At 37.2% G+C, this 21,414-nt stretch overlaps 2 protein-coding genes and 1 long non-coding RNA gene across 9 annotated transcripts; 2 read left to right on the forward strand and 1 right to left on the reverse strand.

Moving 5' to 3' along the window:
• Positions 1–11,519: 11,519 nt before the first annotated feature.
• Positions 11,520–12,383, reverse strand: LOC141590551 (uncharacterized). Its single transcript, XM_074411131.1, has 2 exons — positions 12,174–12,383; positions 11,520–12,035 (listed from the first exon to the last, which is right to left on the reverse strand). The coding sequence occupies exons 1-2, from the start codon at positions 12,381–12,383 to the stop codon at positions 11,520–11,522; spliced, it is 726 nt and encodes a 241-aa protein (XP_074267232.1).
• A 1,532-nt stretch (positions 12,384–13,915) lies between these two features.
• Positions 13,916–15,988, forward strand: LOC141592576 (uncharacterized). The gene is made up of 2 exons (XR_012521178.1): positions 13,916–14,207; positions 15,357–15,988. It is a non-coding gene; the product is annotated as an uncharacterized LOC141592576 (long non-coding RNA).
• A 776-nt stretch (positions 15,989–16,764) lies between these two features.
• Positions 16,765–21,279, forward strand: LOC141592575 (uncharacterized). Of its 7 annotated transcripts, none has more exons than XM_074413309.1 (11): positions 16,765–17,105; positions 17,208–17,264; positions 17,357–17,408; positions 17,500–17,573; positions 17,679–17,809; positions 18,262–18,343; positions 18,498–18,727; positions 19,090–19,254; positions 19,358–20,335; positions 20,829–20,951; positions 21,053–21,279. In XM_074413309.1, the coding sequence occupies exons 1-11, from the start codon at positions 17,081–17,083 to the stop codon at positions 21,116–21,118; spliced, it is 1,983 nt and encodes a 660-aa protein (XP_074269410.1). In that variant the 5' UTR covers positions 16,765–17,080; the 3' UTR covers positions 21,119–21,279. The 7 variants fall into 7 exon arrangements, with proteins under 7 accessions (XP_074269410.1, XP_074269408.1, XP_074269411.1 ...); XM_074413307.1 differs by having other exon boundaries at positions 16,845–17,105; positions 18,262–18,347; positions 18,481–18,727; XM_074413310.1 differs by having other exon boundaries at positions 16,889–17,105; positions 17,668–17,809; positions 18,262–18,347; positions 18,481–18,727; positions 19,075–19,254.
• The last annotated feature ends 135 nt before the right edge of the window (positions 21,280–21,414 follow it).

Here is a 21,414-nt window from a genome sequence, read left to right on the forward strand (position 1 = left end):
CTCCAACCAAACATTGGAATGACCTGAATCCATTCCAATCCATTCCAAAAGCTCCAACCAAACACCCCCTTATATTGTGTTAAAAGTTTTTTTTGCTATACCCCAATTGAAGAATTTCTATTTTTGAGTCGGATGGTTCAATAGGCGGAATGAAATTGAATGGAGTTTGATAATATTTACATGAGGTTCTAAATCCATATTTGGTTAATGTTGTTTGGTTCACCAAAAATTGCAATCTACTATTAATTTTCTTATTTCCATAAAACTATTTTAGGTCTATCTGATTAAAACTACACAAATTTTCATTGAAGACGGCGATATCCATCACAAGCTTGTAACGGATACCGTTTCCTCTAACAAAATGCTCATTGAGAGATGAGTGGGAAGCACATAGGGGGTGTCCCACCTTGTCCTCTCTCCCTTTTTGTGAGAGGTCACAAACTTGTGACGTAATTAACCCGTCACAAGCAAGACTAGCTGTTAAAACTAACCCAATTTAATACAATATAAAACCAAATTTAATGACCCGATTGCCAGGTCAAAGCACACCAACAATCATAAGAAGTGGAGTATAATAAATAAAGGGGTTGTTTGGTTACCCATTAAATAACACAGGAATTCCAATTCATGTGAATTGCAAAATGGGTAACTTGTTTGGTTACCCCAATTCACATGAAATACAATTACCTTGGAACTCTAATTCCTCCATAATGGAGGAAGTTGCTTACCCAGGGTCCCCTGGTAAGTGAGAATCTTTCGTGCCATACGAATCGCATTTCCTGTCTGTAACCAAACAACTTTTCCTAATTCACATGAATTCTAAAATCATGTGATTTATCACTTCCTAGGCAATGCAACTTCCTACATGCAACCAAACGACCCCAAAGATTCATGAAAATTGCATTGTGATCAATTTGGTGCCTTACTATCAAAAAATAAGTTTCTAGTGGATAAGACAAGCACGTTATCATGTAAACACAAGTTGTTACATTCGTGACTTATGAAGCTAAGAAAGCCTACATCTTCCATTTAAATGGATCAAACATTCCAACTGCATACGAATCAATTAATTTTGGTCCTACAATGTGGGGCAAATTAGTATTGCTTGCTTCCTCTCCTTTTATTCCTAATTATCTCTATCATTTAGTGCTTCATTATTTTTGTTTTTAACTTAATTAATTTTTTCTACAATTAGTAATAATAATGCACATATACAAATACAATCAAGTCTTCCCTTTAATTTTCCATTCTTGAATATGACCAAACATGCATAAATGCATTATGGTACACTATAGGTTGTTGGACCATAGCCAGGCCTTTGTTCGTGTCAGTCTATGATGTAATTTCCTATATAGTAGTAAGATATATACGAGTTCATTCAGGTTAATCATATCAGGGGTCACAAGTTTAGTATCTACAAATAAAAGTGTCGCTTATACACTCTCGGATCTTAAACTGGAACATTCAAAACCAAATTAATAAATTTATTTATTTTCTCAACGATTCTAAACTTTATGCGGTCTGATTTTCTCACCAATCCAATCCAATCCAATCTATTCGACGTAAGTTTAGTCTACGTTCCTACTATGTTAAAACAGATTATTTAAGGGTGATCACTCAATAAATTTGCAAATTTTTAAATCATAATTAGGTGTTGACTAGAGAGTTTAGTTCAATAAAAATGATCTTTTTTGTAAAGAATATGTTTGTTACGTAAAGACTATAAACAGTAACAAAAAAAACTCAGCGTAAGGAAGCAAGTTTGCAACCTAAAATGGAATAGCATGACTTCCATTGCACGTAATATTGTCTTCCGTAACGGTATAAGGCAAGTAGACTTGTAGAGTTTGTAGAGTACAAGCATTACAAAACAGATATGGGTCTTTAACTCTTAATAGGTTAGCCACCAATTCAATCATTTAGTTGTGAGTGAGACCTTAATTATTGTACCGTATAATATAGTTATGTATTCTTTCTGTTTACTCCATGAACCATTAAAACATTCATACGTTTAGTGGCAGATCTTGAAATAAAACTTAAGGAGACCAAGATATAAACAATTAATCTAACACGTGAATACCCATGCTCAACCACTGAAACGAGGAGAGTCGAGTAATCATTTATTCACTGAAATATATATAAACTTAAATGATTAAGGAGCCAGGCTCCCTTCCGACATAACTAAGATCCCGGCCTCCACTATATATGTCACTCTAAATTATAAGTCATCTATATACATGTGATCACTATTTATCCAAAAATGATCGCTATATATTTAAAAACTTATACGACGATTTAACAATATAATGGAATTTGCGATGATTGAAGTATATCCGCGCTTGATTAGATAAGAAATCTTAATCAGGAAAAGATCCAACAACTGGGAGTTTAGACATGGTAACAAAAAGATAGAAGGCAGGCGAAGACTTTTATTAGGGCTTAGTGACCCACTAGACCGACTATTGGGTATGCACCACACCAAGCTTCATTAACTAAATTGATTGTGATTGAACAATACCTCCTACTTATGTTAATAAGTCACTACGATTAGTTGAGCTTTATTGTGTTCCTCACCTAATGCTATTATTTAGTTTGATCATCAACACCTTATTAATGACATTGTCCATGTAATCGTAATTGTAGATGTCAACTAATTTAGTCGGTAAAGTTGTGAAAGTGGTACTCATGAATTCATGATATGGGTTTGAATCACGTCAAAATCAGAATCACCTTTATGGCTCCGTTAAAAACAAAAGAAAGGTGAATAAATAATTGAATTGGAACCTAAGGTGTATGGAGTATAATTTTGGATTCAATAAAATTAAAATGTGAGTCATACGTGCAAGAATATAGAGAGTCAAATTCATATTTTAAACGGGGCGGTTAAAATATAGTGACCATGGAAAGAATTACCCTTAACTTATATCCACAATTGCAAATAAGCAAATTAGATTCAAACTATTCTCTACCGGATAAGGATACCATGATAGAGATTGATTGAATGCATTAAACCTTTGAACAATTTATCCACAATTGCAAATAAGTGGATTAGATTCAAACGTCAAGCTCATGCCGTTTTAATTTTTGTGATATATTAGGGTCACGTCACTAGGAAAGGCTGAAAGCGGGTTTATTTCATAAATGATACTCGAGAATTGAGATGATGTTTTATCTTAAAATTAATCGACTGTAAAAAAAGAAAAAAATAATTTCAATCTAATGGCGGGAAATACTTAGAGCATGGACATTGAAGAGTATGAAACAATTCTCTTATTTTTTCCTTCTCCCTCCATCTTTTTGACACATCACATTCTATTCCATCCAACACATTTTCCACTATCACAATCCTCCTCCTTCTCTTCTTCTATTTTTTTTCCCACATCAAAGAGGATCCTCTCTAGTTCCTCTTTCATATTTTAATTATTTTTTCTATTGGAAAACAAATAAAATAATGTGCAAATGCAATATTTTTATAGGTGAGTGAAGAGAGTGGCGCGAGGCGCATGTTGTCTTTCCTCTAAAAATAGAGGAAGACTTCCTCTTCCTCCTTCAAAGAGGATGTTTAATAGTAGTTCCACATTGAAGAGGACATCCTCTTAGCACCCTCTTTCATCTAAGAGGATGGTCAATCCTCTTCAATGTGGATGCTCTTAGACATGACAATTGGAGGAGTATATCATTTTAACTAAACAGTATGTTGACTTGTGAGTCTCATTCTAAAACTTTTGTTGAAAGTGTTTTGATTAGGGGTGCTTTAGCTTTGCTTGACTTGTGCTCAAGAACAAAAACTCGAGCTCGAGCTTGTAAAAAATGTATGTGCTCGCTAATTGCTATCAAGTTTCCGAGCTTTAACGTGAGCTCAAATCGAACCTATATATAATGGTTAATTTTTAAAAAAAAATTCTTCCATAAAAGAATAATTGATAGGCTAATCGCAAACCTATCAAAGATAAACTAACTGGCCTAAACTAATGCAGTAAAGGAAGTCGGGATCGTATACACATGTAGACAATTGTGTTCTATTTGCTAAATCTAAGTCTATCTACGCAACAAATTGGGGGGGGGGGGTTGATTGATTACTAAAACTAAAGTGATGAAAGGAGAGAGAAAAAGGCGTAAGAAATTGAGTCTAAAAAAATAAGGAGAGAAAGTTAGGACTGTCGGTTCACTACGGTCTACAACGGGCAAAGGTAAGGTCTAAGGTCAACATAAATACGGTCTGAAGGGTAATGAACGGGTCTTCTCGGTCCACTATTCACCCTAGAATACTTCTAATTTGATCCCGCTCTAATTAGGGTAATCTATTGTTCGTAGCAAGTCTCTACCCTTTCCAATCTCTCGATCCAGGTTAAGGTTCAACAAAATGGTCAATTAATAATACGCATTTAATTAAGTAATTAAACCGCAATTAAGATGCTACGATTAACAATTCAACGTAGTAAATATGCAAGCTCTAATATCCTAACAGGAAATCGTCATATAACCGTGGTTCCCCTAGATCCTAGCATATGGAAATTAGCTACGCATAATTGAATTAACGAAATTAACAATAATAACGATAATTAAATTAAGCATGATGAAAGTATGAGAATAACAATTAAACATAAAATAAAAGAAGAACAAGGAAGAGTAAAAGAAACCGGAGAAAGAAATAATTGAAGAACAAAGGTTAATTGAATTACCGAAAGAGAAAGGTTACCAGTTCTAGATCCAAAGTTTAGAGCAAAGAAACGTAAAAGAGAGTTTAAGCAGTGTATGAAAGATAACCTAATATGATTCACAACTTATTCTTAGACACTAAAAGTCTAAAATTATCCATCAAGAAACAAAGTGGGCCGAAATATCTAACTTAAGAATTCCGCCAGATACGAAAACAGTCGATCGACCAGCTAGAATAGTCGATCGACGAATTCGTAACTTGCAACCTGTCGATCAACTGTAAGAAGTAGTCGATCGAATTTCCTGAGTAATCAACAACGTATAGCATCAGCATAATGTATTTCCTTGCATCCTCACGCACTTTAAGATGATTGTTTCCGAGCTTTAGCTTTAGTATTATCCAGAATGCAACTCCGAGGACGGGATTTGGCTTAGTCTTCACTCTCTTGGGCCATTAACCCGCATGAAACATAATACGACCCAAAGTGACCGAAACAAAGGAGAATAGTAGCTTACGTTACTCAAAATGGCATAGAAATGCGTGCAAAATGGCAAGATAATTTTATAAATGAAGCACGCATCAATAATATTTAAAACTAAATCTTTGAAGTATATCTCGGCGCCTTCCTCCTTTACGAAGGAGGCTTAAAAATCGAGGAGGTTATTTTTTGAAATCAGGCATTGACTTGCAAGTAAATTGGTTGCTCTCTCGTATAATTGATGTTTTTTTTTGAGAAAATCTTAACCTAATTATGTGTTTAATACTTCGAATGATCGAATCTCTTAGAAGCATTAGAAGATAATGAAAACCGTGACGATTAATTATAGAATTAGTTTTGATACCCGTGCAAAAGCATGAGTTTTCATTATCAAGGGTATATTTGAGAACGTAGTTGCTCTACCAATTTTACTCAATCATGGACATATTTTCATAATTGTTCGATACAATGCCCTTGCTATACAATACTGTTTTTCCATCCATGTCTAAAATGAAAACCATCTTCCATTCCAGACCTCCACATCACCCCGAAGACCTACGACTGATGAAATCTTGGTGACCTACACCAGGTCCCGTCGAACACCACAACATGCTTGACAACAATGATGAACAAACAAAAGAAATGAATTTCTAAAACAAGGCGAACTTTAATGTTTTGATTTAATTAATGTCCATCAAACACTCTGCCATGAATAATTCTCTATCGCATCTAGAAGCTTGTAACAACTATAATCAAATGAACATAAATTTTTAAAATTAACATTAAGAATTATATATGGGGTACAATTATTTAATTATTACTCAAACTAGAAATTGCGACAAGATTCATGATTTCGTAAAAAATAACTGTCAAATCAGAAACGGAAGGCTGTCGACAAAGGGGTGGAGTCGTCGGTGAGCGTTGGTGGCGGGGATGTTCGTCGTTATCGGTGTTTATTGCATTTGGTGGTCGTTGATGGTGGAGTTCTCATGGGTAATTGAGAATTAAAGCCCGGATTGGGAGGCGATGGCCAGGGACGGGAGACATTGGGGGTAGGAGGGGTTTGATGGCGGAGTAATGGAAGAAGGTGGTGGCTTTCTGTGAAAACCTAATTTGGGAAGCCATTGATGAGAGCTTGAGGTAGACGATGATCAGATATTTGTAGAGAGAGAAGTAAATAAAGAGAGATGTTATTGATTAGTTGAAATGATCATTATTTACAGAAAGTGTGTTTGTTGTTTATATACAAAGTTAGTTACACTAATCTAACTATATGGACAGCTCAGCAATCCATGTGCTATCCTTTGATTGGCTGTCATTAACCAACTCCTTGTGCTACTTCATTCTCACATCCCCCCTTCAAGTTGGGATCCTTTACCAGGAAATGCATTCCCAACTTGGAAGCCAAAAACATATGTGGAGTGTGGCTCAATGGCTTGGTTAACAGACCAGCTAGTTGAAGGTTGGTTCGAAGATGCGCAGTGGATATGAAACCTTCTTAAATTTTGTCCCGGACGTAATGACAATCGATATTAATGTGATTCGTCCTTTCATGAAACACAGGATTTGTAGCTATGTGGAGGGCAGCCTTGTTATCACAGAAAAAAGGGATGGGCAGAGGAACATTTACTCTGAAATCAGATAGCAAACCATGTAACCATGTCAATTCACTAGCAATGTACGACATAGCCCGATATTCAGACTCTGCAGAGGATTTTGATACAGTCTTCTGTTTTTTCGTCTTCCAAGAAATCAATGAATTCTCTAAAAGTACACACTGGCCTGTGAGTGATCTACAAGAAGTCTGGCAAGATCCCCAATCAGCATCACAATAACCTTTGAGCACTAAATCACTTGTAGCAGGATAAAATAATGCAGCTCCTGCTGTACCCTTTAGATAACGCAGAACATGAACAGCAGCCTGCATATGAGACTCCCTGGGAGAGCTAAGGAACTGACTTAGATGTTGTGTAGCATAGGACAAATCAGGCCTTGTAAGATTGAGGTACAAGAGTTTCCCAATAATACGCCTGTAACTCTCAGGATTAAGTAATAAGGCTCCCTGGTCAATACTCAATTGCAAGCCCTTAGGTAAAGGAAAAGGGTGCTATCTTACAATTCACCATGCCTGCATCTTTCAAGAGATCCAGAACATATTTCTGTTGATTCAACATTATGCCTTCTGAATTTCTGGTTACTTCCAGAACCAAGAAATAACGGATTGGACCCAAATCCTTGATAGTGAAAGCAGCATGTAATTTCTGCTTGAGCAACGTCAAAAAATGCTCATCCGTGCCAATCAACAATAAATCATCAACATATACCAGGACAATGGATAACAAACCTTGTGATTCTCTGGTGAACAAAGAGTAATCATGCTTTGACTGTATAAAACCTAAGGAGAGCAACAGTTTGGTCAAAGCAAGGTTCCATTGTCTGGAGGCCTGCTTTAATCCATAAAGAGACTTTTTCAGGTGACATACTTGTCCTTTGGCAGCACCTAAATACCCCTCGGGTGGAGTCGTATACACCAGCTAATCTAAATACCCATGCAAGAAGGCATTATTGATATCCAATTGATGGATAGGCCAGTGTTGAATGGATGCAACAACTAAAAGAATTCTGACAGTGGAAAACTTAGCCACGGAAGAGAAAGTGGCTTTATAATCTTTCCCTTTGACTTGATTATACCCCTTAGCTACTAATGTAACACCCCCATATTCAGAGGAGCCTTAACTAGGCCTTCCTTAGCATATAAGGGAGTTACCACCTCGGTTGCCCGAGGATAGTAATTATCAAATGTCGATAAGAGAACTATTATGTTATATTACAAGTGATTTAAACCAACAAACGATATAAAAGATACAACTCAAAGACTACTCGCTATGACCATCATATCTCGTGAAGACTCATCCCTGCCCGGACTCCAGCTATCAACAACATCAACACCTGCTAAGACCGACTGCTCACCATAAGGGATCACGGGAGACACATAACAAACAAACAACCACACAAGGTCAGTACCGAGATAAGATACGATAACCGCAACCACAATTAACAACACAATACACGCTATCAATCTCATACACAATCACAATAATCCAACCAACCTCCGTCACTGACTGTCCACTGGACCAGCCCTGCCAGTGGGGGACCACAGCCGTTCCCACCTAAGCCCCGCTCATCATATCGAGCGATAACCTTGTCCATTAATGTGCACATCCCCTTCCGTGGCGGGTTCCACGAAGGGCGAAACTAGAGCGTGAAGCCACTCCCGCAAGTGACTCCACTCAGCCGAGAACGCATCTCGAGAACCATAGACAACAACCACAATCACAATCACAACCGTCACAATACAATTACGATACTAAGCAATCACAATACAACCACAACGACCGACACACTGGACCATCTACAGAAACTGAGTAGGCGAACCTACCTTTATGCAACTGCAACCAATCCATGCCGACAAACAACATATCCAGCGACCAAGCAAAGCCCATAACCACAATACAATTATCTATTACTAACAAGCAAACCCTAACTGTAAAGAACAAGGACACAGATGATGATTATGACATACCTATAGGGAGAAACTCGGCAAAAGACCGCTACCCGACTCAAGTGACGCTCTCCTAAGGCACAAGGATCTTCAAAAGGCTTCCATGGAGGTTTTGTGGTGAAGGGAAGGGAAAGAGGTGACTGAAGGATAGGAGGAAAGTGGCGAAAATGAATTGCGGATTTAACAAAACGCGATATAAAACCCTCGCTGAAAACTCGGTACTCGATCGAGTACCCAACATACTCGATCGAGTGGCCCCCTACTCGATCGAGTAACCTAGCTACTCGATCGAGTAGCCTCTACTCTATCGAGTACCACCCGTAACACGCCACCCAAGATGGTTTTGGCACTCACTTCTAAGACTATTCCCGCTCCCAAGGTCGGTCAACGCTGGTCAAAGGGTCTCTAAAAGGGCGAGTATTACAACTAACCTAGCCTTATATCGTTCAACTGTACCATCAGGATTGAACTTGATCTTATATACCCACTTGGAACCTATGGATTTATGACCTACTGGTAAATCAGTCACTACCCAGGTTTCATTTATTTATAGGGCTTCAATTTCCTTGGACATAGCAGCTACCCAAAGAGGATCTTGTTTAGCATGCTTATATGAGGTGGGTTCAACCACTGTCATCACATGATTGATGGATTTCACCAAATGAGAAGGGTAAGACCCTTGATTATGAATGGAAAAGCTTCTATCAACGACAACAGCAGCACTAGCAGAAGACTTCAGAGTTGGACATTCAAAGTCCTTAAGTATGGATGGTATACTTCTCATCCTCTGAGATTGCCTAACATGAGGCAGGGGATTTGCTGTGGGAATTTATGTTGTGCCAGTAGGTGAAGAAGGATTTGTAGTATCATCAAGAGAAGGATTAGTAGTATTAGGTGAAATATTTGTAGTAGTATGTGTAGTATTAGTTGGAATACTATTTGTGGTTGGACAAATTATACCTTCCTCTGTATTAAGAAAAGAGAAATGTGGATTATTCCGAATATGTGATGAAGGAGTTTGAGTTTGATGCTTTGACTTATATGGGAAAATATGCTCTTGAAACTCCACATCTCTACTGATAAGAATCTTTTGATTTTCCAAATCAAACAATTTGTAAGCTTTCTGACCATGAGGGTTTCCTATGAAGAGACAACTTCTGCCTTTGGGTTGGAATTTATCTCTTTTGCTCTTAGGAATTAGAGCAAAACATTGACAACCACTGATCTTAAGATGCTCATAAGCTGGTGCACTCCTTAGCAACAACTCATATGGAGTCTTCCATGTGAGAACAGAAGTAGGCAGCCTATTGATCACATGTGTAGCTGCCAGCAAACACTCACCCCAAAACCTCTTAGGTAAATTAGCATAGAGCATCATAGCCCTAGCCGTTTCAACTAGGTGTCTATGCTTTCTTTAAACTCGGCCATTCTGCTGAGGAACCCCCGGTGCACTCTTTTGATGCAAAACTTCTATAGCAGCAAACAAATCTAAGCAATGACTTTGTATCACTTCAGTTCCATTATAACTTCTCACTAACTTGATGGCTTTCCCAAACTGTGTGTGAACTTGATTGAAGAAAGCTTCTATAGTTTTATGAACCTGTGTCTTATCTTGTAAGAAAAATGTTCATGTAACTCTAGAATGATCATCTACTATTGTTAAGAAGTAACGAGCTCCAGTGATTGAAGCAACATTATATGGCCCCCATAAGTCGATGTGAATAAGCCCAAATATCACATGAGACCTGGTATAATCTCTCTCAAAAGACAATTTATGAAGTTTTGCCATAATACACACATCACAAGAACAAGTCTCCAAATCAGAATTCTTGATTCCAGTAATATGTCTTATTTTTACAGCTGAGGTGTGACCTAATCGTGCATGCATGAGCTCAACAGCACTATGTGCTTTACACCTATCTTCACTATGACAAAGCATGCAATGAGACTCAGAAGATAGTGCTTTATTACTTATGCTATTGACAAAACAGGTATGACCCGAATGATTATGAGTGCAGACAGGAGAATGCTTATTAGAACTCCAACTACATGATGAAGTACTCTGCACAGACTAGAAAGACTTGTGCTGTAACTTGTAAAGACCTCCATCTTTGTGCCCTACAGCCAAGAATCAAGATGTGGTCTTCATGGTCCTGTATCACACAGGTATTGATATCAAACTTAATGATTAAACCATTATGGGAAATCAACTTTCCTACAGAAAGTAAATTGTGTTTGAAATCTGGAATGAATAATACTTCAGATAGTGTAAGTGTAGGACTTATTTTGATGTTGCCTACAAAATAGACCAACTTAGTAGACCCATCAGGAAGCCCAACCATGACAGGTGTTTCTAACCTTCTAACATCAGTGAATAAATGCTTTTGAGAAGACATATGATCAGAGGCCCCTGAGTCCAGTATCCACTCAATGACATTATTTCCTAATTTAGGAAAACTTACAGCATTGGAAGCAAGAAGTTTACCTGCAAAATTGACATTGGAGTAATCAACAGATCCACTGAACCTGGCCTGCATAGCATTCAGAACTTGATTACAGACTGCATTAACCAGGTCTTTGTCAATCTTGCCAGGATGATAAGAAGAAGATCCTTGCTCCAAGTTAGTGAATTGAGTCTGCTTGTTATCTAACTCAAATGGCGTATCTTCTTGAACCTCAACATTATTTGCAGCAGAAAAATTATTGTAAGACTTCTGTTTCTTGTACTTAGACATTCCTCCAGAACCAGGTTTTGAATTTCCTCCTGGTAATCCTCCATTCCTATTCATGTAACTGATCTTCTGGTCTTCATTGAGATCCTAGCAAGTTCCAACTGTGCGACCCTTCTTCTTACAGTGAGAACACCAACGCTCCTCAAATTTAGGTTTCTTTCCATCTCTCCTCCACACATTCCAATTTCCTTGATTAAATTCAGGTCTGTTAGCAGCAAGAGCACTAGCATCTTGTGCAGGTTGATTCAGGATAGAGATAGACTTCTGACTCTCTACTTGTTGAACAAAGGAATAGACCTTATTAACAGTAGGAAGAGGATCCATTGACAGAATGTTTGTCTTTAATGTCTCAAATGTGTCATTTAATCCCATAAGAAACATCCAGACTTTCTCTCGAGATGCAGCATCAACAATCTTCTTTAGAATGTTGCAGGTGCACTTTCCAAATGTACATTCAGGTATTCCTTCAACCTCCTCTATCTCATCCCAACGACGCTTCAACTTGTTGTAGTATTCAACAACAGAATCACTATCTTGACCTAGATTACGCAACTCCTTCTTCAATTGAAACAACAAAGGCGCGTTAGACTGACCATACCTCTCCTGAATATCATTTCATAACTGCTTCGCGGACTTCGCAGAGAGAAATCCACCATTAACTTCTGGAGTCATGGAGCTGAGAATCCAACACCTGATCATATAATCACAACGCTTCCATGCTTTGTGCTTGTCAGATGTAACCTCAGGTTCAGTAATGTCGCCATTGATAAAACCTTCCTTATTTTTCGATCCGAGAGCAAGAATAACTCCTCGAGTCCAATTGATGAAGTCTTTTCCATTAAAAAGTGAATTGACGAGCGTCATTGAAGGATGATCAGATTGAGAGAGAAACAACGGCTTATCGTAAGGATTACGATAAGGCGATTGATCGACAGACTCAGAAATAGGCATTTCTGGATTTGAATAAGAAATTGACTTATTTTGTGATTTTCTTGAATATGTGAAGAATTCTAACAAAAATAATCGAAATTGCGCTGAAATTCTAATGAAAATGAGCAAAAGAACGATTTTAATCGTGATTTGGACTAGATTATGAAGAAGAACAAAGCGGGTCAAGAGACATGATTAACCTGCTCTGATACCATGTGAATTTGGGAAGCCATTGATGAGAGCTTGAGAGCTTGAGGTAGACGATGATCAGATATTTGTAGAGAGAGAAGTAAATAAAGAGAGATGTTATTGATTAGTTGAAATGATCATTATTTACAAAAAGTGTGTTTGTTGTTTATATACAAAGTTAGTTACACTAATCTAACTATATGGACAGCTCAACAATTCGTGTGCTATCCTTTGATTGGCTGTCATTAATCAACTCCTTGTGCTATTCATTCTCACACTTTCAATTTTATTTTCTTCAGATTGAAAGGGAAAAAGGGGTTATTGAGATGTGGGGGTTAAAAATGCCGAGGGTACAATTGAAAATATTGTCCATAATTGAGTAAAATCCGTACTAGTTATAAAAGAGTTATGTTGTTTTTATGTCATTTACTTTGATGATGTGGATTTTGTAGTTCAAGATTCAATTTCCGTTAAGTTACATTTCTATTCAAATTTCAAATCCGTTTAGTTATGTTCAGTTCAACTTTTTTCAATCGGAAAAAACAAGGCCTTAGGCTTTGTTTGGCAAAACTACTCGAAAAAGAAAAACACGAAAAGGTGGTGGAAAAAATAAAAGCTAATCAAACTGAAAAGCTAATCGATAAGGTAGTGAAAAAATTAAGAACTGATAAGGTAACTGATTATATAAAAATGTGTTTGGCAAACTAGCTGAAAAGGTAACTGATTTTGGTAAAATGACGTAAAAGGATATGAAAATTATTTAATATTATAGAATAAATGGGTACAAAATGGAAAATAAGTCATTTCAGGTACCTGATTTCTCAAATGCTACCTGAGGTAGCATTTCATTTTAGATACCTTATTTGACCAAATAAGCTATTTGCCAAACACTTGCAAAAAAATCAGGTAGCTGAAATTTTGGTCAAATAAGCTACCTGAAGTGTCGTGCCAAACGGAGCCTTAGTATCCAAATGCATGTTCGATTTCGAACCCATGTCTAAATATTTTAGACAATATTATGACTTTTCTCGATTATTGATATTCGAACCTAATCTGATGTCTAGATTGAGTATCCAAACACAACGAATCCAGACTAGACCTGGGAAATGACCCGACCTGAATGACCCACTTAAGACTCGACTCAGTATAATACTATAACCCGACCTCAATGTTTATTGTTTCAAACTTATTATTATTCATAAATAACTTGATAATTGTTAACTCGAAAATGAAATAAGCACGAAATAACCCGGGCCAACCCGAATTCTTGCAAACCAGAATAACCCAAACCCGACTCAATTAACCCGTTTACCGGGTCTCGTCCAAGACCCAATATTTTTTCACCCGTATGGCCGTATGCTGTTCAGATCAATCCCGTATCTTGTTCTTCAAGAAAAATTGGGCGCCAAAACCCTCGATAAAAAAAATCGCAATCATCAACAAAAATCAAACATTTCTGGAAAATTGCAGAAACAATTGAACAATTAATGGCATCAATTTGGGAGAAATTAACATTTAAAAGCTTAAAGATTACAAACACAAACACTAATAATGTAGTTCCTTCTTCAGCAACGGTTCAACTTCCCAATCAGATCTTCGTTCGTGCCTGTAAAATCGGCTTCCCCTTTCTTGTTCTTGCCAATGTCGCTATTTCTGGTACTTTTTTCTCTCATATTTCGGGTTTTATCGTTTAATTTCGGTTTCTGTTTGTTATTCGTTGTAATTAAGTTGAATTTATGTGATTTTGATATGATTTTCAGCTATTTTTTACTTTCGATAGATCGACATTGTGGATATTTAGCGTTAGGGTTCCTTGATTTCGTCGTTATTTGTGTTGTTTGATTAGGGTTCGTATTTGACGATTAATGACGATTATGGTTTAATTCTTTAGGAATTCGTAGTTATTGAAAACCAATACAGGATTTCCGATGAGGAAAATGGAATTATCTGTTGTTCATATGCAACCATTGATTAACAATAGCTGCAGTAGTGGAGTGAGGATTTTCGGTTGGGGGGGGGGTGTGGGTGAAAAATTCCAGCCAGGGGGAACAAGTAATGCCGTAAGATAAATTGCGAGATTTTCATTTTCCAACAGCCCCCAAATCCGCCACTGAATAGCTGGTATTTTGCTTGTAAACTTGTAAATAATTTAGGCAAGTTTTGTATAAGACGATCTCACAAAATGAGGCCAACCTCAATACTTATGTATTCGTCATTTACTTGTGCTGGAAATGGGTTGGTTCTCACACTTTCACATGTGATAAAACCTTCTCATATAAGAGTGATTGATACTCTTTGATATTTAATTTTCATGGTATGGAGTAATTCATAAGTTGTTCTTTCGGAAAGGAAACCTGCTGAAGCCTGGCTCGTGACTTTAGTAACACAGATTGTGAATTAGAGACTTGTTTTGTAATACTATGAAGGTTACAATACTATGATTGGGTCTGGATCTTGCTGAAATTGTTGGTGCACGTAATTAACTTCTGCAGATTATGCTATAATAGTTGAATTGAGGTTTCCAGATAGGTTACATGACTTTAGAAACTATGAGAATTGATTATAATCAGAAGTGCTAGTTTCTGCTGCAGAGCTGCTTTGGAAGTGTGAAACTTCTTCAGTTAGTGACTTAGTGTTCTCAAATAGCATTGCATAACCTTAGTTATGATACAATCTTTGTTCATATAGTATTACATAACCTTACACAATTGTGATACAATTTAATATACTCTGTACATCGATCTAATCCCATCATTTTCCCATGTTCCTCTGAGAAAATGACCTTACATTACTTTTATTTTGCAGGTTACGTAATGGCCAAAGCAAAAGAGAGAGACGAGGGAAAAGCAAAAGAGAAGGCAAACTCAAAGAAGAGAGATGGGGTTAATGCGAAGCAGGAAGATGTGGCAAACACAAAGCACGGACATAATGTCAGCACCTAATAGAGAAATAGTGAACTCCAAGTAACTTTCTCCTTACTTATCGAACATTCAATAGGTACAAGCGAAGTTCCTAGTCATAATTCTGTTAGCCTATACATGAACCGATTTGTCATTCAGCCACTATGAGCCAACACTCCTAGGGGAGATAGAAGGTTGAATTTTACAATCTTTAGAAGTCAAGAAAAATATTAGTGAGTAGAATTACCATTCATAAGTCCTCTGTGAATGTTTATTATCATCAACTAAATAAATTGATGAGCAATCTGTACCGAATGTCCTTTGCATCTTCTTCTTATTACATACCACTGTCGTCGTGATTAGTGGAATTTTGAAATGGAAAGTTTTGGAGTTTGACCTGTTAATTGATTTTAACAAGTGTACTTTTTCGTATCCGTTGTTATTTTTGTATCTATGAGGGGTTATGCTTATGTTAATGACTTTACCTCACAAGTAAAATTTTGTTATGGGTATGCTATCTGCGGCCTTTCTTAGACTTGAAAGACATTTCTTAATTGTTTAAACTGAGATTTCAATACCATGTTATTATTTATTGGTTTTAATGTTGATCACGGATTACAGAATAGGTTGTTGCGGCCTGATTTGGTTGTCGTACAGTTACTATCGCCTAAAAATGTGAGGACAATAACCTTCAAAACATTTATACATACGTCGTGATGGAGTTCTGCGGCCCAACTTCAAGCCTTGACAATACCATCAAATTAAACTTTGCAATGTCAACCTTTGAACTCCGAGTAGCATGAGGTGTTAGATCATGTGTTTTATGCCTAACTTCCGATTGTAGATTAGGTTTGATACACATTCACACTGGGGTTAAGGTTCCTTTTCCTCTCCTTGTAGGTCCTCCTTATTAAACATCATCCTTATTTGACATGTGGCTGGGTAAGGGGACGCAGCCTTTCCTATTAAAAGCACCTGTATGTAGCATGAGGTCTTTTGTATTGTTTCATTTCTGTTTTAGTGCCTTTGTATTAGTTGCATTCTTGTAATATTTGTAATACAAAAAATACAACATATGTTGTTTCCAAATTAATCTTGTTAAGGGTTCTCGTTGTCCTCGAATCTCGAAAAATGCTTTGATTTCAGATGTTGCATATCAGGCAGTAGGGGCTGTGTGCCAAAAATCATTCAGATGATACTATTTAATGGGAATATATTAGTATAGTAACTTGAACAAGCAAATTGTTTCAAGTTCACGGTCCCTTGACTCTTTATTGTAAAGTTGGTGGCTCAAAAGTGCAAGATTTTTCTCTCACAACTGCAAGTCCTTCAGAAAACAGGGGTGTCATGATAGAGACAAATACAACATTTGTCTTAATTGATATTTGAGGTCATTTTATTTCAACATATTGAATGCAAGGCGGGACCCTTTCCCTTAGATGCCTTCTTTTCTGTCCATCCACATCCAATCTGCAGAACCATATTATCTTGATTTCTATAATATTTTTTTTTGGCAAAAATCCTGAATCTCTAACAACTAAAAAGCTGAATATGCGCATCAGAGTTTTGTGACGCAAACTAATTGTCATAAACTTTCTACATCCTGAAGAGCATATTCATTCCTCTTCAATGCCAGGAACTATACAGGTTTCAAGTAAGTGCTTCTTTCAATATTTCGACGTATTTCGTCATTCTCTTTCAAGCTATACAGTCCAGAAGTGATTTATGACTTTCTGCCAATTTTTTTTCTTTCCAGTATTAGAGTTGGTGGATCTTCCAAGTCTACAACAATCCTCATCAATGGGTATCAAGGGTACTACGAGGATATTTTTAGTATGTTTCAGTGTATTCTGTCTCTCTCTATCTTCTTTGTGTCTAACTCGTCATAAAAATGTACCAATGCAGTTTCTATGGGAAAGCAATCCTACAATATACAAGAGAAGGGTGATTCTTCATTGTAATATTCTGCTACTAAATATTGAATTTTCACCATCGTCTCTTGTTGGTATTTTTGATAATGCGTTTTCATGCTCTTATGAATCTAACAGCGCACTAGCCTCTCTGCGAGATAATTTAAGTGTGACAATACATGATTCTGAAGGGAATGAAATTGCTCATACAGGTTTGTCATTCCTGTCCAGTTTGAATTTGAAGTTAAGATTAGGAAGTTACTGGTAATGCCGTAATGGTAGTCTAAATGAATTATGGAAGTGTAGTTGCGTTGCAGGTGTAGAGAGTAGGTCAATTGTTGAGAAAGGTACATGGGATGATATATTTCCTTTTCAAGGTGGTGGACATGTGCGTATGAGACTTCATTTCATTCTTACCGAAGAAGAACAGAAAAGGATTCGTAGCATGGTAATGTATGCTTTATTAGTTTCTGAACTTTGGTCTATATGAAGTGTAAAAGGAGAGTTGCTTGATAGTGTGTATTCTGTAGAAAAAGTTTGTCACTATGTATGCATAACACACTCATATTTTTGAATTAGTTTTTCCATTTCCAATGGAATCTTTGACTTTAGAATGCTATAGAATAAAGCAAAATGACTCATTAAACGGTTTGCGCTTGTGATATAAGTATGAGGAAGCACTTGGTCACCTGAGCAATTCTGAAAGCGGGTTTTCATAGTGAATTATCAAGAATCGATTTCTATGTGTTTTCATGGGCAATGGCCCATAGATCCAGCCCCTTTCACATCTGGTGAAACCAATATTTCGGGCATTAGGAATTTAGGATGATGTTTCTATTAAAATTTTAAAAATTAGCTGAAAATTGCTGAGCAATTAATTTAACATGTGTGGGTGTGCAGAGAGAATCTGCAGCGCGGAAGAAACAGGAGGATCATCTGAAAAGGAGTCGCAGCAGCTCAGATCTAGCTGTATCTTCTGGTGGTAGGTCTGCATCCTTTATGCTCCTCATTTTAAATTTAACAGGAATCCAATAATGTTAAATTTCAATTTTCGAGTATGAAGATTGAACTGCTTGATATAAGTTCTGTGTTTTGCAATTGATCTGGTACTAAACTCAGTTCTGCACCTCGTGGAGATTTGTTGAAGACCTCCCAGCGCATTCAGGACGGGAACATGAATCCTGCTGGCAGACAACCTAAGTTTCCTTCTAGTTCCAATGCGATAGTTCCCTTTCGTGGAGATTTGTTGAAGATCTCCCAGCAAGTTCAGGACGGAAAAATGAATCCTGCTGGCGGACAACCTAAGTTTCCTCCAAGTTCCAGTGCGATAGTTCCCTTCCAAGTCCGTCGTGGTCAAAACAAGCAAGTAATACTGGTTTTTGGTTTCATTCGTATGTATTTTTTTCGCTGTAGAATGCTTTGTCACATATTTCATTCCATTGGAGTTAAAAGACAGTTTTATTTGGCTTTTGGATCTAATATTATAAAACCTAAATAAACTATACTTATATTGTGAATCAATAGTTGACCAATGTGATTGTGAACGCAATTTTATTATGAACCATTTGGAAACAGCATCATGTGTTTCCGACAAATGGTTAAGGCTGAGTATATCGGACCCTTTTAGCCTGTCATCCACCACAGGCGTGAACCTTTGTTGGTAATATTTTTGTTGTGGTGCAAACGTGACATAATCATATGTTTTTCTTATAGTTACTCCTTAAACAGGCATTCTCAACTTCTAAATCAACTGGGGCACTAGATAAGCTTCCCGGTTATCAACGCGTGAAGAAAGAAATTCAAGACCAAGATGGAGAACAGCGGAATCAGTTGGATAAAACACCTATGAAAGTAAGGAACATGATACGTGCTTTTGAAAGTAGTCCTGTGAAGGTATCTATTTCTTGCTTTTAAGAATTATACAAATAGTATTGTAGATTCTTTTCGTGCATAGGCCTTAAGAGCAAGATACCATAATATTGTTCTTCACAAGCAGGAAGCACCGCCTGCTACTAGTAAAACAAGGGAAACAACTCAACTAAGTAGTATCACCACGACAGATATTCCTTTGAAAGCGCCAAAGAAGACAGTTCCTATGAGTGCTAAACCAGTCTTGTCCAAATTAGGAGCTAAACCTGCTCCTATTTCAGAGAAAAAAGCTATAGAAAACGAGGAAGTTACAACAGATATTCATTTGAGATCGCCAAGGAAGGTTTCTACAAGTGCCAAACCAGTTTTGCCTAATATAGAATTTATGAGTGCTCCCGCTTCAAAACAAATGGTTAAAGAAAAAGGGGAAATTGGGGATTTTGTCAATTCTTTTCAGGAGATATGTAGTACTACCTCGAGAGATACTCCTTTGAAAGTGCCAAAAAAGATGATTCCTATGACACTGACACAAAAACCTCTTATGTCCGATTTCGATACATTACCTGCTCCTATTTCAGAGGAAATAGTTGCAGACAGAGTGGAAGTTGGGCACAGTGTAGATCTCTGTCAGGAGATAGTAGTTCAGAAAACTGAGCAATCTAAGGAGTTGAGATCCCAAACTATTGAGCACATGTCTAATGAGAAGAATGTACCTCAAGAAGTGCCTGTTAAAGAGGAAATAGTAAAGGAGAAAATATCACCAAATAAGTTGCATGGTGAACAGAGTACTTATTCTTGGAAGACGATTTCTCAAGGATTACCACGACATTTTACTGATAAATTGTTCATGAAAAATCAAATTTCTACTTCTTTTGATTCTTCTGTCTTAGAGAAGACCTGGAGAAGCAAACATCCGAAATTCCGTGGATATAATGTGAAACCTAAACTGTCTTGTGGAAACAAGTATTCCTCATCTGGTAGTTCTAGTGGTTGGATATTTGTGGAAGAAATTATTCATTCGTGTGTGCCAAGTAATGATAGGCCTCTCATAGCTCTACTTGAAGGCAGCTCTTCCAATTGCAGTCACGATACCATGCAAGAAAAGGTCAGTCTTAGAAGTTGAGAAGCAACCTAAGTCAAGTGTTTGCTTCCGTTATATTCTCAAAAACTGGAAATGGGTGGTTTCTTCGCAATTGTATCATGCGTATTTTGTCGAGAACAATGTTATATGCTGAGAACAAGTACCATCAAAGCCGATGTCAGTTAGCTTAGGGTAAAGTTTTTGATTGTTGGTTAAGCATGATCAAGGTTCAACACCTGTTTGCATTAAAAATACCCCTTGAGGTTCCCTTTGTGCCAAAGAAAAAAGAACTAGCATCAATTCTCTCAGAACACAAACACACTATATGATAAACTAGAGTTGAACTTCTAAAACTTTATTTAATCTTGATGTACAACTAAAAGTATTACATTTGGTCATCTTGTAGAATGTAGCCTGTCAAAATTCAAGCGCTTGAAAAATGAGTTTCTGAATAAGCAGGCTCTTACACTTTAGGCCTTTCATTGCTAATGTTATTCTTTGGTTACATGGCTTTCAGCTGAGAGATACTGATTTTGTGCCTGGTGAAGATGACGAGAGGTCTGTCGAATTGAGACCATTAGGGCCTGGTGAAAGACCCAAGTCACCTGACAACAATCCTCATATAAGACCAGTTCGACAGGTTTGTCTGTTGTTAGTCAGTTAGTCACTGTTGTCTGGCAAGATTGTTACATAAAATTGGCTGAGGTATGTAAAAAACCAATTTACCCTTCGCGTATGCAGATAGTAAACATCGCAATCATGGTAGGCTTTGGCTTACTTGTGCTCCTCACAAGACAAGGGAAGTGAAGGGTAGAAAAGTTATATTCACGTGGACTCGAAGAGCTGTGCTTTAAAAGGGGAGGATCTCTTTCTGAAGGTTGTGCCGATACTTGATGATTTTTTTCAAGTAGTTTTAATTGCCATCTTTTCTGTTCAATGAGAAGGGTTGTAAATTGAAGCAATTTTCAGCTGTAATGAGTTGTGTATAAATATGTATACGAGTAATTGATTCGGAAAAAATTCATCAGAGCAGACGGGGAAGTTGAAGCCAAGAATCCTTTACGCTGACATCATTTCTTCATGAAGTGCATCAATAGGAGACT

The sequence above is a fragment of the Silene latifolia genome, chromosome 7 (assembly GCF_048544455.1).
Source record: "Silene latifolia isolate original U9 population chromosome 7, ASM4854445v1, whole genome shotgun sequence".
Classification (NCBI taxonomy): domain Eukaryota; kingdom Viridiplantae; phylum Streptophyta; class Magnoliopsida; order Caryophyllales; family Caryophyllaceae; genus Silene; species Silene latifolia.

Excerpts from the sequence above, each read along its gene's own strand:
- LOC141590551 (XM_074411131.1), bottom strand. The coding sequence starts at position 12,383 with ATGCCTATTTCTGAGTCTGTCGATCAATCGCCTTATCGTAATCCTTAC. Across the intron at positions 12,036-12,173 it reads GCGACATTACTGAACCTGAG|GAGAGGTATGGTCAGTCTAA; the intron begins GTTACATCTGAC and ends AATGATATTCAG.
- LOC141592575 (XM_074413306.1), top strand. The coding sequence starts at position 17,081 with ATGCCAGGAACTATACAGGTTTCAA. Across the intron at positions 17,409-17,499 it reads GAGAAGGGTGATTCTTCATT|CGCACTAGCCTCTCTGCGAG; the intron begins GTAATATTCTGC and ends TGAATCTAACAG. Across the intron at positions 17,574-17,678 it reads GAATGAAATTGCTCATACAG|GTGTAGAGAGTAGGTCAATT; the intron begins GTTTGTCATTCC and ends GTTGCGTTGCAG.